The sequence below is a fragment of the Hypanus sabinus genome, chromosome 13 (assembly GCF_030144855.1).
Source record: "Hypanus sabinus isolate sHypSab1 chromosome 13, sHypSab1.hap1, whole genome shotgun sequence".
NCBI classification, from domain to species: Eukaryota; Metazoa; Chordata; class Chondrichthyes; order Myliobatiformes; family Dasyatidae; genus Hypanus; species Hypanus sabinus.
This window is the reverse complement of record NC_082718.1, coordinates 57904215-57916467: the sequence shown is the minus strand read 5'-3', so window position 1 is coordinate 57916467 and position 12253 is coordinate 57904215. Positions and strand designations below refer to the sequence as shown.

Below are 12253 nucleotides of genomic sequence, written 5' to 3'. Positions count from 1 at the left end.
ATCAGAATCTTGTTCCATCGGGTGTCATTCACGCCAGCTCAATTGTAAAGCAAATCGCAGTTCTCATGACTGTTTGCTTGTTATCGCTGACTGAGGATCAAAGTTAGCTGAAGCCACAAACCAGCGAGCTGATGATTGGTGGGCTAAGAAGTTGTAGTTACTCTTAAGTGACTCCAGCATCTTGTAAAGAGTAGGGCCCTTGCAATTGACTTTGAGAGTTCAGTCAATCCCTTTGCAATCAATTTGAAATGCTATTCACACGTTGCTTTTTTAATTCTGACAAGTCGTAAATTGCGAAGCACTCTGCTCTGCTTTGCCCGTTGTCACGGTAATGATTTTCAAATCTTGAGGTTCAAGCCCACATCATTGCTCAACAGGCTGCCGAGGGAACAATGGGAAGGTTGGCAGCTGATGGCGCTTCATGCTTACAACGTTGGCCACCCTGTTTTACTGTCCCGTAGCAGAATTAAATAGCTTTAATGTGAGAAATTGTGAGTGATTCCTCGAACTTTCAAACTAAATCACTCTTGATTTGCAACTGCAAGATACATTTGAAACCAGTTCCATAAAAGTTTGCAACAATCCACCAGCAGGTCGAGCAGCATCCGGGAGGAGAAAACGATAGGGTCTGCGGATACGATGGGGTCTTTTAAGAGACTTCTGGATAGGTACATGGAGCCTAGAAAAATAGAGGGCTATGGGTAAGCCTAGTCATTTCGAAGGTAAGGACATGTTCGGCGCAACTTTGTGGGCCAAAGGGCCTGTATTATGCTGTAGGGTTTCTATGTTTCTAAAAGAATTGTCGACGATTCGAGTCGAACTTCTGCGTCTCAGTCCTGATCCACCTGAAACGTCGACGATTTATTTCATCTCACAGATGCTGCTGGAACCAGTGAGTTTTGGTGCTCTGGGTTTCGCAAACCCTTGTACCTACCAATGAGGTCGAATTAATCCGACTTCTTCCTTTAGTCGGGAGCGTTATTACTCACTCCATAATGACTTGCTTCATTATGTGTAACATTCGCTGGTATCTCGCAACGGCCAGATCTTCTTGGCGTGCAGAGAGCGGATGCATAGAGACCGTTCTCATTGGTGGAGGGTGCGAAAACGAGAGAAGGAATGGATATGATTGCTCAAAGAAGCAAAAGCAACACGAGGTTTTTTTTATATGTGCAGTGGATGGTTAGCATCTGGAATACAGGTTGAGTGCGGGAGTAATCGAAGTTATCCCATTTATAGGACACATAGGGGAACTGGATATACTCCCAAAAAAAGCTATGGGGGCGGGATTGGGAACGCTGTATTTCTCCAGTGGAGACGGGCCGTATGGCCTCCTTTCGTAACCTTTCTGTAATCCCGCTAGAAGAGCAACCGATGCTGGTCTGAGTTGATTTGCTCGGAGTTACTCCTGAGCAAGTTTATCAAGTGTTAGGCCTTCCAATCGTATTAACTTTGTGGCGACACTTATTGTCATGCTAAGAGGCAAAAATGCTAACTGTTTCCCTTGTTAGCACTTGTCACGTCTCCGATCTCTATCTGTCGGGGAATTTTAGTACATAAAGAATCTCTGTCCCCACCCGCCTCACGCCCCAACTCCCGCGACGGGGCTGCGTTTCCCCGGGCTGGTGGGAATGCTGGAATTGTTTCGCAAAATAAAAGGAAGCATTTGTTTTCCGAAACTACATGGGAGAGCTGGAACATCAGTCGGAACCCAGTTCACTCAGGAAACTCTTCATTAGCGCTTCGCACACGTGGACGCCAGATGCATCCAAGGAAAAGGGACTGGGCAGATCTTAAGTCTTTGTTTTCTGACGTTGTTCTGAAGATCAACTGGCCGTCGCCTTCGAGGATGCCTCCGTCTTCCAACCCTGGAAAACAGCGACGATTCTTTTGAATTTTCCGAACGGGAACAAAACTAAAATAAAAACGAGCAGCGCAGATCAATTAAAGACAGGGAAGAAGATGGATAATGTTAATTAATCTACATTTTAAATTGTAATTATGTCATCCCACGAGACCGGGAAACAGATCAAATTAACAATTAAAATGTGATTCAATCTTCGACAATTTGAAATAAGGATTCATCAACTTGCGTTTCTTCCGAGTGGAGCGTCCGAAACGGGATGGGTGGGTTTCACTGAGAATGTGGGCACTGCACTTAGTAGCAGTAAATTTAATTGACTACCTTCACGGGAAGTGGCTCAATATTCAGGTGAAATGCCTGCTCCTGTCAGCTATCGCAAACCAAACTTCGCAGCTCTGATATTACCTGGGAAACTCCTCCCCGCTTTTCCGACTTGCACTTTCTCACAATTAACAGAGACAAACTTTCTTTCCTCCTTGCTTTTCAACCGGACCTTTTCGCCACCATCAGCAACCCCTCAAACACCATTCCCCCCCCCCCACCCCCAATCATCGATTTCAGAATCAAAGGCTCCCAAGCATTCCTGGACGGAGAAGCTCATTATTTAAAAACATTATTTTTGGTTGAAAGTCTGCAGGGAATATCTTCCATTATCCATTCGTCATCTGCGCTAATTAAGTTTCTACATGAAGTTAGGTTAAAAAAAAATCTGTTAGAAATTAACACTGTGCAATCTTCCAGGTTTGATCACCAAGTTACAATGGGCAGCTTTCAAAACCTACATATGGCCTTCCTTCTAAGGAATTGATTAAGTGAGTCCGGATGAAATTCAAATCCTTCGATTTGACCTTTGCCTGGCCTGAGAGGTTGCAATTCGCATAACAATTTCCTTTTGTTCTTTGTTGCAGTTATTAATCCAACATGAGCTTCGAATTAATCAGGGTGATGCGTTGTTACATTTCTAATTCACAGCCCTACTGTTTGTGTCTTTTTTAATTAAGGCAGAATGATAGCATGCTGATGTTGGCTTCTTTGCTCATCACAGAGGGAAAGGCTAAATGGGCAGGATGAGATTAGTCCAAGGTTCCACTTAATTGTTTTCTGCTTCCTTTTAAATAAAGGCTGTGAGTGAACATGCTAATTCCAGGCTGTGGCAGATCGAGCAGCGAGCGCAGTCACTGTAGTTCAGTAACATCCTCTAATGGCTTTGGAGGTCAGTGCATTTCGAGGCCTCAGTCGTTTATTAAAAAAACCCCTCTCCCTCCTCCCCCCCCTCATCACGCTACCTCTTTATTTTACCATCCCCCAGTGGTGCTGTTTGATGTGATAAAAGAGAAAAATGTTGTCTAACACTCTAAAGGCTGGTTAATTTGCGTTAACCAGATGAAAACAAATGCACTACATCATATTTCATTAGCAGCCCTGCTTAGCTGTCCTTCATTACTAAGTACTTCCAAGCCTCAATCTGCGGAAGACGCGTGATTAGGCCAGAAATAATGCTACTTTCCACGTTCATTGTATTGTAAATTACCTTTCAGGTCCACTACTCTATCGGGAGTCAGGGTACAGGATTCGGTGCTGATACATTTTTGACTACTCTGTATACATAAGTAGAACTGAGATCATTATGTGGTCCTGTATTTGAGTAATTTTTATTTAAGATGTCAAACAATAGGCTGTTGATTGGAGGGACGAGAAGAGAACAATAAACTTCTGTGCCACATAATAGACCACCATTTGCAAGCTCTGCTTTAGAAGGGCCCTCTTTATTGTTTTTTGTACAAAAATGAATCTTGGGAGGAGGAATATTTTGCTGAGGTATGTCATTATTTTGCAAATTTCTATTATCTCATCATGTTGTCTTCATTGTAAATTGCAGCTAATTAGGAACCTAGTTAGAGCACGGGCTTTGAGCCTGCTTTTTTGAAAGGAACACACAGATTACCACACTACAAGAGAGGAAGGAGTAGAAAAAGGAGATTAATCTGGTTACCTTGGCAACCCTCGCTTCCATCTGTGAAGAACAATACATTTTTGTTTCCTTGGCTCAGTTCAAATCTGTTTTGTTTAGAAAAAAACGTGGCCTCTACAACAATGCTGAATTCTGTCTGCCGGGTTTACCGGGTGCAATTTCACTGCAAGTTAGGCTCTGGAGGGAATGGGAAGATGAAAGAAAATACCCTGAGCGCTGTCAAAGGTCGTGACCTTGCTGCACAAAGCTAGCAGTTTTTTTACTCCCAAATCCCTTCTGAAAGAAAAGCTCTTAATGAAATAATATACTGTGGATTTGGACACCTTGTAGTCTTTATTAAAAGCAATAGTCCTATATTTTGATGTGCCTCATTAAGGTTGAAACCTTTACAGTAGGATTATTTTAAATATGACGACTAACTTTCATTTTAAACTAAAGACACGCTTCATTCAGTGTCTGAATCTCCAGGATTTGCCAGTCCACTGACTGACTTGCGTTGAAAGTAACTTTTCATGGTTCGCTTTTAGTTTTTTTGAACCAACTTTTTATCCTTGCTTCGCCGTTTCTCTCGCCATCTGAAGCCCAACAAATATTCCTTGACAGGCTGTCTAGGTGGCCTTAACCATCTCGTTTCCAGACTGCAATCCACCCTAGAACATGTGGGAGACATGCGGAGAAGTCACGACGCCAGATGGCACGGGATATTTCGATTAGATTGTTGTGCTGTGCATAACGGGTTTAATCGAAGGGATCAACCTAATTGCATTGTCAGTGAAATAAGGATGGATTCGTTTCCATTCGTATTTTGTTTTAAGAACTGCATCCAAAAAAAAAGTACAAATTTACTTTCCATTAATACCTTTACACTTGCAGTCACAACTGGGCATCGCACATGCACAGCTGGGGAAACTCAATGAAGCCATTGTCTGCCCTTCCTCCTACCTGTACTGGGTGAGGTGCACCCCCCCCCCCCCCCCACAGTGCCGCCTAAATGCAGAGGAAAGAGTTTATCTTGGTATTCGGCCGAGTTCCTGTTATTTTTTCTCGCGATCGAATTTAAATACAATAAGTCAGTGTGCGTAGTCTTTCCACCGCTGAATTTAAGATTTGAGTCGCTTTGGTCTGTTAAATTCGTCAATCACCGGTCCCCGCGAATGTATAGAATCGTTAGAGCCAGTAATAGGCATATTAACATTTCGTTTTACCTGCGGTAGGGAAAGAGATTTTCCAGAGTGCAATACTAACCTGAATAATCTCTGAATATAAAACAAATAAAATCTGTGTTCTATATGTAGCAGAGTTAAAGGTCCCAGGAACGGTTTAAACGTCTGATTGTCTCCACTGTTGTAGATTTAGTGGGGAAATGTTAAATGTATTTAGTCTTAACATACAGAGTGTGTAAGCTCGATAATATAAGTGCATGCACGTGTATATATGTTGAGTGAGCTTGTATATATGTGTGCGAGTGTGTATGTGCTTGCGCTTGTGTAGATTTATTTACTTTTTGGTATTTGAGTTGCCCTGGAGAATGCCGTCAAAGCACAATGAAAGCTTTTATCTGTGTTGGCAATGGTAACCGTAGCCCCACTGACCAAGAATGGTCAATATTTGTCGAATCCTTCCCTGTAATTGGAAAAGATTCCACTTATGCACTTTGTAATGGCTGGTTCGACTAATGGAGCACAAACGAAAAAGGAAGGAATGTTTTAATAAATATTTTCCTGATAAACATGCGGCAGAGGGTATACAAGGGATGACTGCTGATCATCAAGATGCAAACTGGAAGTCTTGTCTGACTGCTGCCACAACTGGGCTGGGGCAATTGACTGCGGTTTTGGCCTGTGGTCTCAAGACCCTTAATGTTACCCAGCCACAAGGCAAAAAGTCTGGGTTTTATTTTTAGTGCGCACTGTGCCAGCATGGACATGGGTTATAGAGACTGTTTAAGCATTGTCTACTTCACTTCCCAGAATAGACCAGTTAATCATTTTGGCTTTAAAGGGAATTTCCTCACGGAATTCTCTGCAGAAAATCTAATCAACTGACCTGCAGAATCCAACAATAAAAGGCCTTTTATTTTGGGCGGGCTATATACTGTAGCCTTTTGTGCGGCGTGAACCCTCCCAGTAGGAGTGGATAGTTGGGTCTGTGTGTTGTGTGTTATGTGTACAGCTTTGTATAGACTTTTAACCAGATGCTGAAGTGCATTGGCTAGCTTAGTCTCAGTGTGTATATCATCTATGTCAGGTCCCATTACCTGATTACCTCAGTCCCCAATCAGACTGGATCTAGATAAATTCCGGTATTATGGCTATTCCACGCTGTTAGCTTTTTAAAAAGTGGGACTTCTCCCTTGTTATCTTTCTCTTACTTGCAGCCCAGTTGGTCAGAAGAGATTAAAGAGACTCAGGATTGGGGGCTCGCTGTAGTTCTATGTTCCCTCTCGCCTTCGCCGCACAGTTAACTGTTAAATCTTGGCTCAGGGACTCCTCACGTTTCCATGGAGGTCGGGTTTAAACTTGATCTGATGACTTAAAAAAATCTTACCAGTAAATTTGCACCATTCTGGTGAACCTAGTCCTCTCAAGAAATAACAGAGAGACCGATCGGGTGAGTGACATGTTGTTTACAGGTTTCCTAGACGGGGCCTCTGCTGTATTTCATATGTCAAAGTTGCCCTTTCTTCCTTCTAACAATGCTCGATTGTTTTTGCGGAGAATATAGGTTCCAAACGCAAGAGAATGCGGTGCTATATTTTTGCTGCCAAATTCCTATCTCTTGTTTTTCTTTGCAAAGCGCTCACAAAGAAGCCATAACTTACCATCAATTGCGAGCTTTTTTTGATGCCACAAAGCTCCTCTGTTGCTTGGCAAATAAGCATTTTTGGACAATGAAGAGGCAGCCATCCAGCGAGCTCGTCTGTCACGGTGGCAGTGGCGAGCAGGGAAAGTGGCTGAATCGAGCGGCAGTCTGATCATGTCGGGACCCGCGGCAGTTAAAGTCCACGAGACGGCTTTTTCTTTAAGACATTCCGGCGACTCTTAATTTTTTTTCTGTTGTTTGTTGTGTTTCCTTGCCTTTTTTGTTGTTTGTTAACAGGGATTTCAGTCGCAGGATCAGTTGCATCAGCGGTATGCAAAGATTGATAGATTTAGTTTGAAACAATTGTTGGTACTTGTTTTGACAGAGGCAAGTTCCCGCATTCAGCATGCTCAGCGGTCCCGGATTGCCTCAGGAATTCAAAAGGTGAGTTAAGCTCGAGAGAAGCGAAGTAACTTTTCTGAAGGGATGACTTCTCTTCTTTTTCTCTCGCTAATTTCGAGTATTTTAAATATGTAATGGAAGCAGAAACGAAAGTTAACGACGTGTTGAATTTCTTTATTCCAAGCTGCCGGATTTAGAGATGTATGTATTTTGCTGTTTTGTTTTTGTAATCATTGACTTGTAAGCATTGCAATACAAAATGAGTCCAGTCGGCCCATTGAGGGCGTGCCAGCGCTTTGAAGGAACTAGCCAGTTCTCCTGTCTCATTTGCCTGCTTTCCCGCATTTGTTTTAAGATTAGTTCACGGCAGACTTTATTTTCAGTGTTATTGGTGGTTGCTTAAGCGATTTCAGCTCCGATGGGAAAGGGAGCGCCTCAATGCACTTAAACTTGCCACTGTGTTGATAGTGAAGGGTCGGCGGTGAATGACCATGTCCCGTTTTACAAGAAAATAGAACCAGGCGTCCAAGAACTCGATTGCCCGTGAGACCCCCTCGGTGCTGTCACGTGACTTGAGATTGGGCCAATGTTGCCACACCGTATTTGAGGAGTTAATGTTGGTCAGAATGCCTCAAAGCCCAAAGAAAGTTCTTCATCTTCCTGTGTGTTTCCTAATGTACTATTGATAATTGATGGCAGTATGACATTAAGGACTTTGTTCTTGTCTTCTTGTGGACAGGAAGCCGTTCTGGCAGCCTCCGCTCTGAGGCAAAGGGAGCACAAAGATTGCTTTGGTTTGTCTCAGGGAGAACGGCGCAGGATGGGTGATGGGTTATGTTATGATAAAGAAGGATTTTATTTTCTCCCGTCAGGCCCTTGTTTAACCTAATATAATTACACATACATCTGCAGTGTTCCCCCCCCCCCCAAGTTGCCCGTGGCTCCTTTTGGCAAGAGCGGGCTTTTGAGAAACAATTTGCTTCATTTCATTTCACTTTGAAGCTTCGGCTGAAACGACGAGAAGTAGTTCACCAAGACTTCTGTGATTTAAAAAAGACAACTAAATCCGAACTGATCGCGTGTCACGATTTGTAAATTTAGAGATGCATCGATCCTCCCCTCCACAAGCAAACTGCTTCCCAAAACTGATGTAGATGCACCGAGTAGAATGGGCAAAATTGTGTTTAAAATCTTCTTTTCGTTGAATGCGGATATTGCAAACCTAAAACTTAACAGTACAGAGTAGCAACAGTTTTCTTTACACCTACAAAAAACACTCTCTTTTTTTATTGGCTGGGACTGCAACAAAAGTTTCTATTATGTTAAAGTAAAATAAACAAATTGGAATGGCGATTTGCAGATCTCCTTGTAGGCTTCCCCCCAGTAACAGAATTATTGGCATGCGCTCGGCGCGTTTGGAGAACAACAGTTTATTCAGCTGGACTGTCACTGAATTTTAATTCATACAGATTGTAACAAAGATGAAATGAACTACTGAGTGTCAAAATCTTCGGTCTACCCTTTGAGCGATCAAATGGTGCTCAGAATTACCACTGTTTTCAAGTACGCTCAACGGAATGGAGAATGAAGTATTTCCACTGTTGTATTCAGAGCAGTTAAGCTATAGGACTAGTGCCAGGGATATAGATAGAGTGACAATTGCAAGGAGAGAATGATTAATAACAATATAATTCTAGCAAGTGAATCTCGAAGCAGGAGCTTTAAAGCAAATATTTGCAAAAATACTGCGAAATTATTAAACTTGAGTAATTGACTGCTATTTAACTCTTTAGGTATTGAATATCTTTTGGGATCTTAAGCTTGTGGATAGTTTTTTTTGTATAGGACAATCAGATACAACACTGTGTGTATACGTTGTACATATTCAAGCGTTAGCACTGTCGCCGAGGATGAAAATAAAGTTAAGCTCCCAGGGGGGCAATGGGATATTAACCCGATGTATGCAGAACGCCTTCCACAGTTACTGGAAACAACCTCGACATCTGTGCGCGGGAATGCAAAGGCAGACAAGATTCTTGTAATGTTCAAAAGGGAAAGTTTTTTTTGTTGCCTCTGTGAAGCTGAGTCTGGGGTGTATCGAGCTGACACATTCTATAAAGTCGTGTGAAAGTATTGTCAGCGGCCGCTTGACTGTAGACCGGTGCTTGTGCGTAAACTTTTTCTCCTGGTTCCGCAATGAATGTTCAGGATGTTTCGGTCTCGTAACAGGCAAAGCGTAAAGGCAGGGTGATCCCGAAGCAAACTGCGCGCGAACGTGCTTTGGTAAGAGTCATTCATCTACAGCGACAGAGCATCACCGGTTCGGCTTGGGTTCCTCAGCCCACCACGGTGGAAGCGTGGGGAGAGAGGGATCGCGACAATATTGAGGCGGGTGGGAGGTGGTGGGGGGGGGGGGAGAGTAGCAGGTGGCTCCGGACATAATATTGGGAAAGAGACTTTCTGCAATTATTTCTGATTGAATTTTCTTACTAAATATTTTTGATATATTTATTACCTAATTACAAAATTGCCTTTATCCATGCCAAATGGTACGATGAAAGACCAAACTTTAAGCATCTTTTTAAAGTTGCTCCTTTTAATTTTGTATTTTGTAAGTTAATTATTCCAGTGCTGCTGTTCTAACAAAGGTTGACATAATCGACACAAAAATGCTGGAGGAACTCAAAAGGCCGGGCAGCTTCAATGGGAAAATGTACAGTCGACGTTTCGGGCCGAGTTCCTCCAGCATTTTGGGTGTGTTGCTTGGATTTCCAGCATCTGCAGGTTTCCTCCTGTTTGTGATTGACATAATCGAGAAAGGGCAACTAACCCATTCAAGAGCAGAGTTAAATGCTACTGGGGGGGGGGACATGACATCTGAAATTCATCCCTTCCGTCTCTCCAGCCCATCCTCCTCCACCTCTCACACTAAAGAGAAATTCATCCGATTTTCACACGCATCCGGTTTAAACGATAAACTGTTATTAAAGCTCCTCTTCCCCATCCTCTCTTGGTGTCTGGAGCGTTTGCCTTGTGATTCAGTTGGTACAGTTTCTTAAATGTACCCCACCTTAATTATTGTTCCTCTAGTTTTAGCGCATGTTCCCCTCATTCTTCTACACTCCTTTCTTTTTCTAACCATTCTCCTACCCATACTTTTCCCTCTTTCTGCTTTCTTGGCTCCTTTCTCACTGTAATTGTCTTTTATCTCCCCCCCCCCTCAAAAGCAGTCTCCTTTTAGCTTCACAACTTCAGATTGCCCACTCAACTATACACAAAAACAACCTTTATTTTTGTGAAATGTATGATGCCAACAAATTCAGAATCTGAATCTGAATCAGGTACATTGAACTGTGAAATTTGCTGTTTTTACAATACATTAAAATCACTAAGTTACATTATTATAAGCAGTGCAAAAAGAGAGACAAAAGATAGTGAGGTCGTGTGCATGGGTTGTTTCACTGTCCATTTAGAAACCTGATAGCGGAGGGGAAGAACTGTTCCTTAACTGTTGAGTGTGTTGGCATTCAGGCTCCTGTACCTCCTCTGTGAAGGCAGTGATGAGAAGAGGCAGTATGGTTAGCACAATGTTCTACAGTACCAGTGACCTGGGTTCAATTCCCACCGCTGTCTGGCAGGAGTTTCTACATTCTCTCTGTGACTGCATGGGTTTCCTCTGGGTGCTCTGGTTTCCTCCCACAGTCCAAAGACGTACTGGTTGGTAGGTTAATTGTTTGTTGTGAATAGTCCCATGATAGGCTCAGGTTAAATCAGGGGTTGCTAGGTGGCACAGATTGAAGGACTGGAAGGGCCTATTCAGCTTGTATCTCAATAAATAAATCAATCAATAAGTGGGCATGTCCTGTGCAGAATATGCCCTGAGGTTATATGAGGGAATATTCATTAGGGGAGTGCATTACAATCACCCAAACCAAGTGCTTCCTCACTCTAGTATACATATACACACACATACAGGCAACACTATCAAGGGCTCTGAAGAGTGATGAAGGGTGGAAATGTTGACTGATTTTACCATCTCTAAGCCAAATGCTGCACCCTTACTGATCTGACCATCAGGAATGGATAACTTTGTACCATTAGGAATTGCCAATTCAACAGTGACCTTTTGTCATGTGCATTTGAGAAGTCAATAGTTTTTAAAAATGAAAACCTTTTAAAAATTACGTTAATGCACTTCAGGGGAAGCTTGGTGGTGGTGATATGGGGAGGAATAGGAGAACAGGGAGAGATGAAACAAAGTGGGATGTTTATTTGTGTGAGCAAATGGATTGTAATTAAAGGATCACAGCACCGAAGAGGCCATTCGGCCCTATGCAAAGTCTGTGAATTAATTAGTTCTACTATCCCTATAACTCTGTAATTTATCATTGGAATTCTTTGAGGCAACTCTTTCCAAGTCAAAACAACTCACTGTGTAAAAAATAACTTTTTTCCCTCTGGTTCTCCTGCTAATTATTGCAAATCTGTCTTCAGCCTCTTTCTACGTACTGAAAATGGATCTATTTATTAAAGCAAACATACTCATAATTTTGAAAACTGCTATTAAGTAGTATGTCCTTTTTTCCCCAATGTGAGCAACACCTTCATCGCTTCTTGTAGGTGAATTTCCTTGCCCCACTGTGTACTTCAGTGCAACTTCCTTATTTACAATGGACTAATGAAATTGTGTATCCATATGTGATAGACTGGTAACAGTTTTTGAGATCCTTGCTATGATCGTAGAAGATTAATTGCTGAATGATGGAGAGTATGGAAAATTTTGATCAGGTCATTAAGGACAGCTACATCATAAACCCATTCCTTTTAGACGTGTTTGTCTTTTTATTACAGTAGTGGCCATGCAGACCCCACCCCCAGTGCATTTCATCTCACGAAAACGGTCTCAGGGTAATCGTGACAATTGCCAAGGAGGCATCCTATCCTCCTGCTGTGGGTTAGTGGAGTCCAGCGATGATATGAATCAAAGCAGTCAGTTTAGATTGCATTTGTCTGCAGGACCAGTAAACAGCACAGGATGGGTGTAGAGTTTGCATCTGTTTTAGATGCAGACTACATATGGAACTCAATCATTACCACCAGCCCTAATTAAACAATAACGTGATTGAGTTATTTTTCCTGAGCAGGAATATCTCAGCAGATCTGAAGCTCAGTGGTCAGTCAGCATGCCATGCATAAGCAACATTTTTAATTCT

The 12253-nt window shown here is 42.5% G+C and overlaps 1 protein-coding gene across 5 annotated transcripts in view; it reads left to right on the top strand.

Annotated features, from left to right (window-relative positions):
* Positions 1-12253, top strand: part of sox5 (SRY-box transcription factor 5) — a 385467-nt gene that overhangs the window by 116772 nt on the left and 256442 nt on the right. The window contains exons 1-2 of one of the 5 annotated variants that reach the window (XM_059987682.1): positions 6381-6446; positions 7024-7082. The exons of 3 other annotated variants lie outside the window; for them this stretch is intronic. In XM_059987682.1, coding sequence (XP_059843665.1) covers positions 7045-7082 — 38 coding nt within the window. In that variant the 5' untranslated portion in view covers positions 6381-6446; positions 7024-7044. Of the gene's footprint in view, positions 1-6380; positions 6447-6955; positions 7083-12253 lie in introns of those variants that run through there. One more of the 5 variants, XM_059987683.1, reaches the window with a different exon arrangement.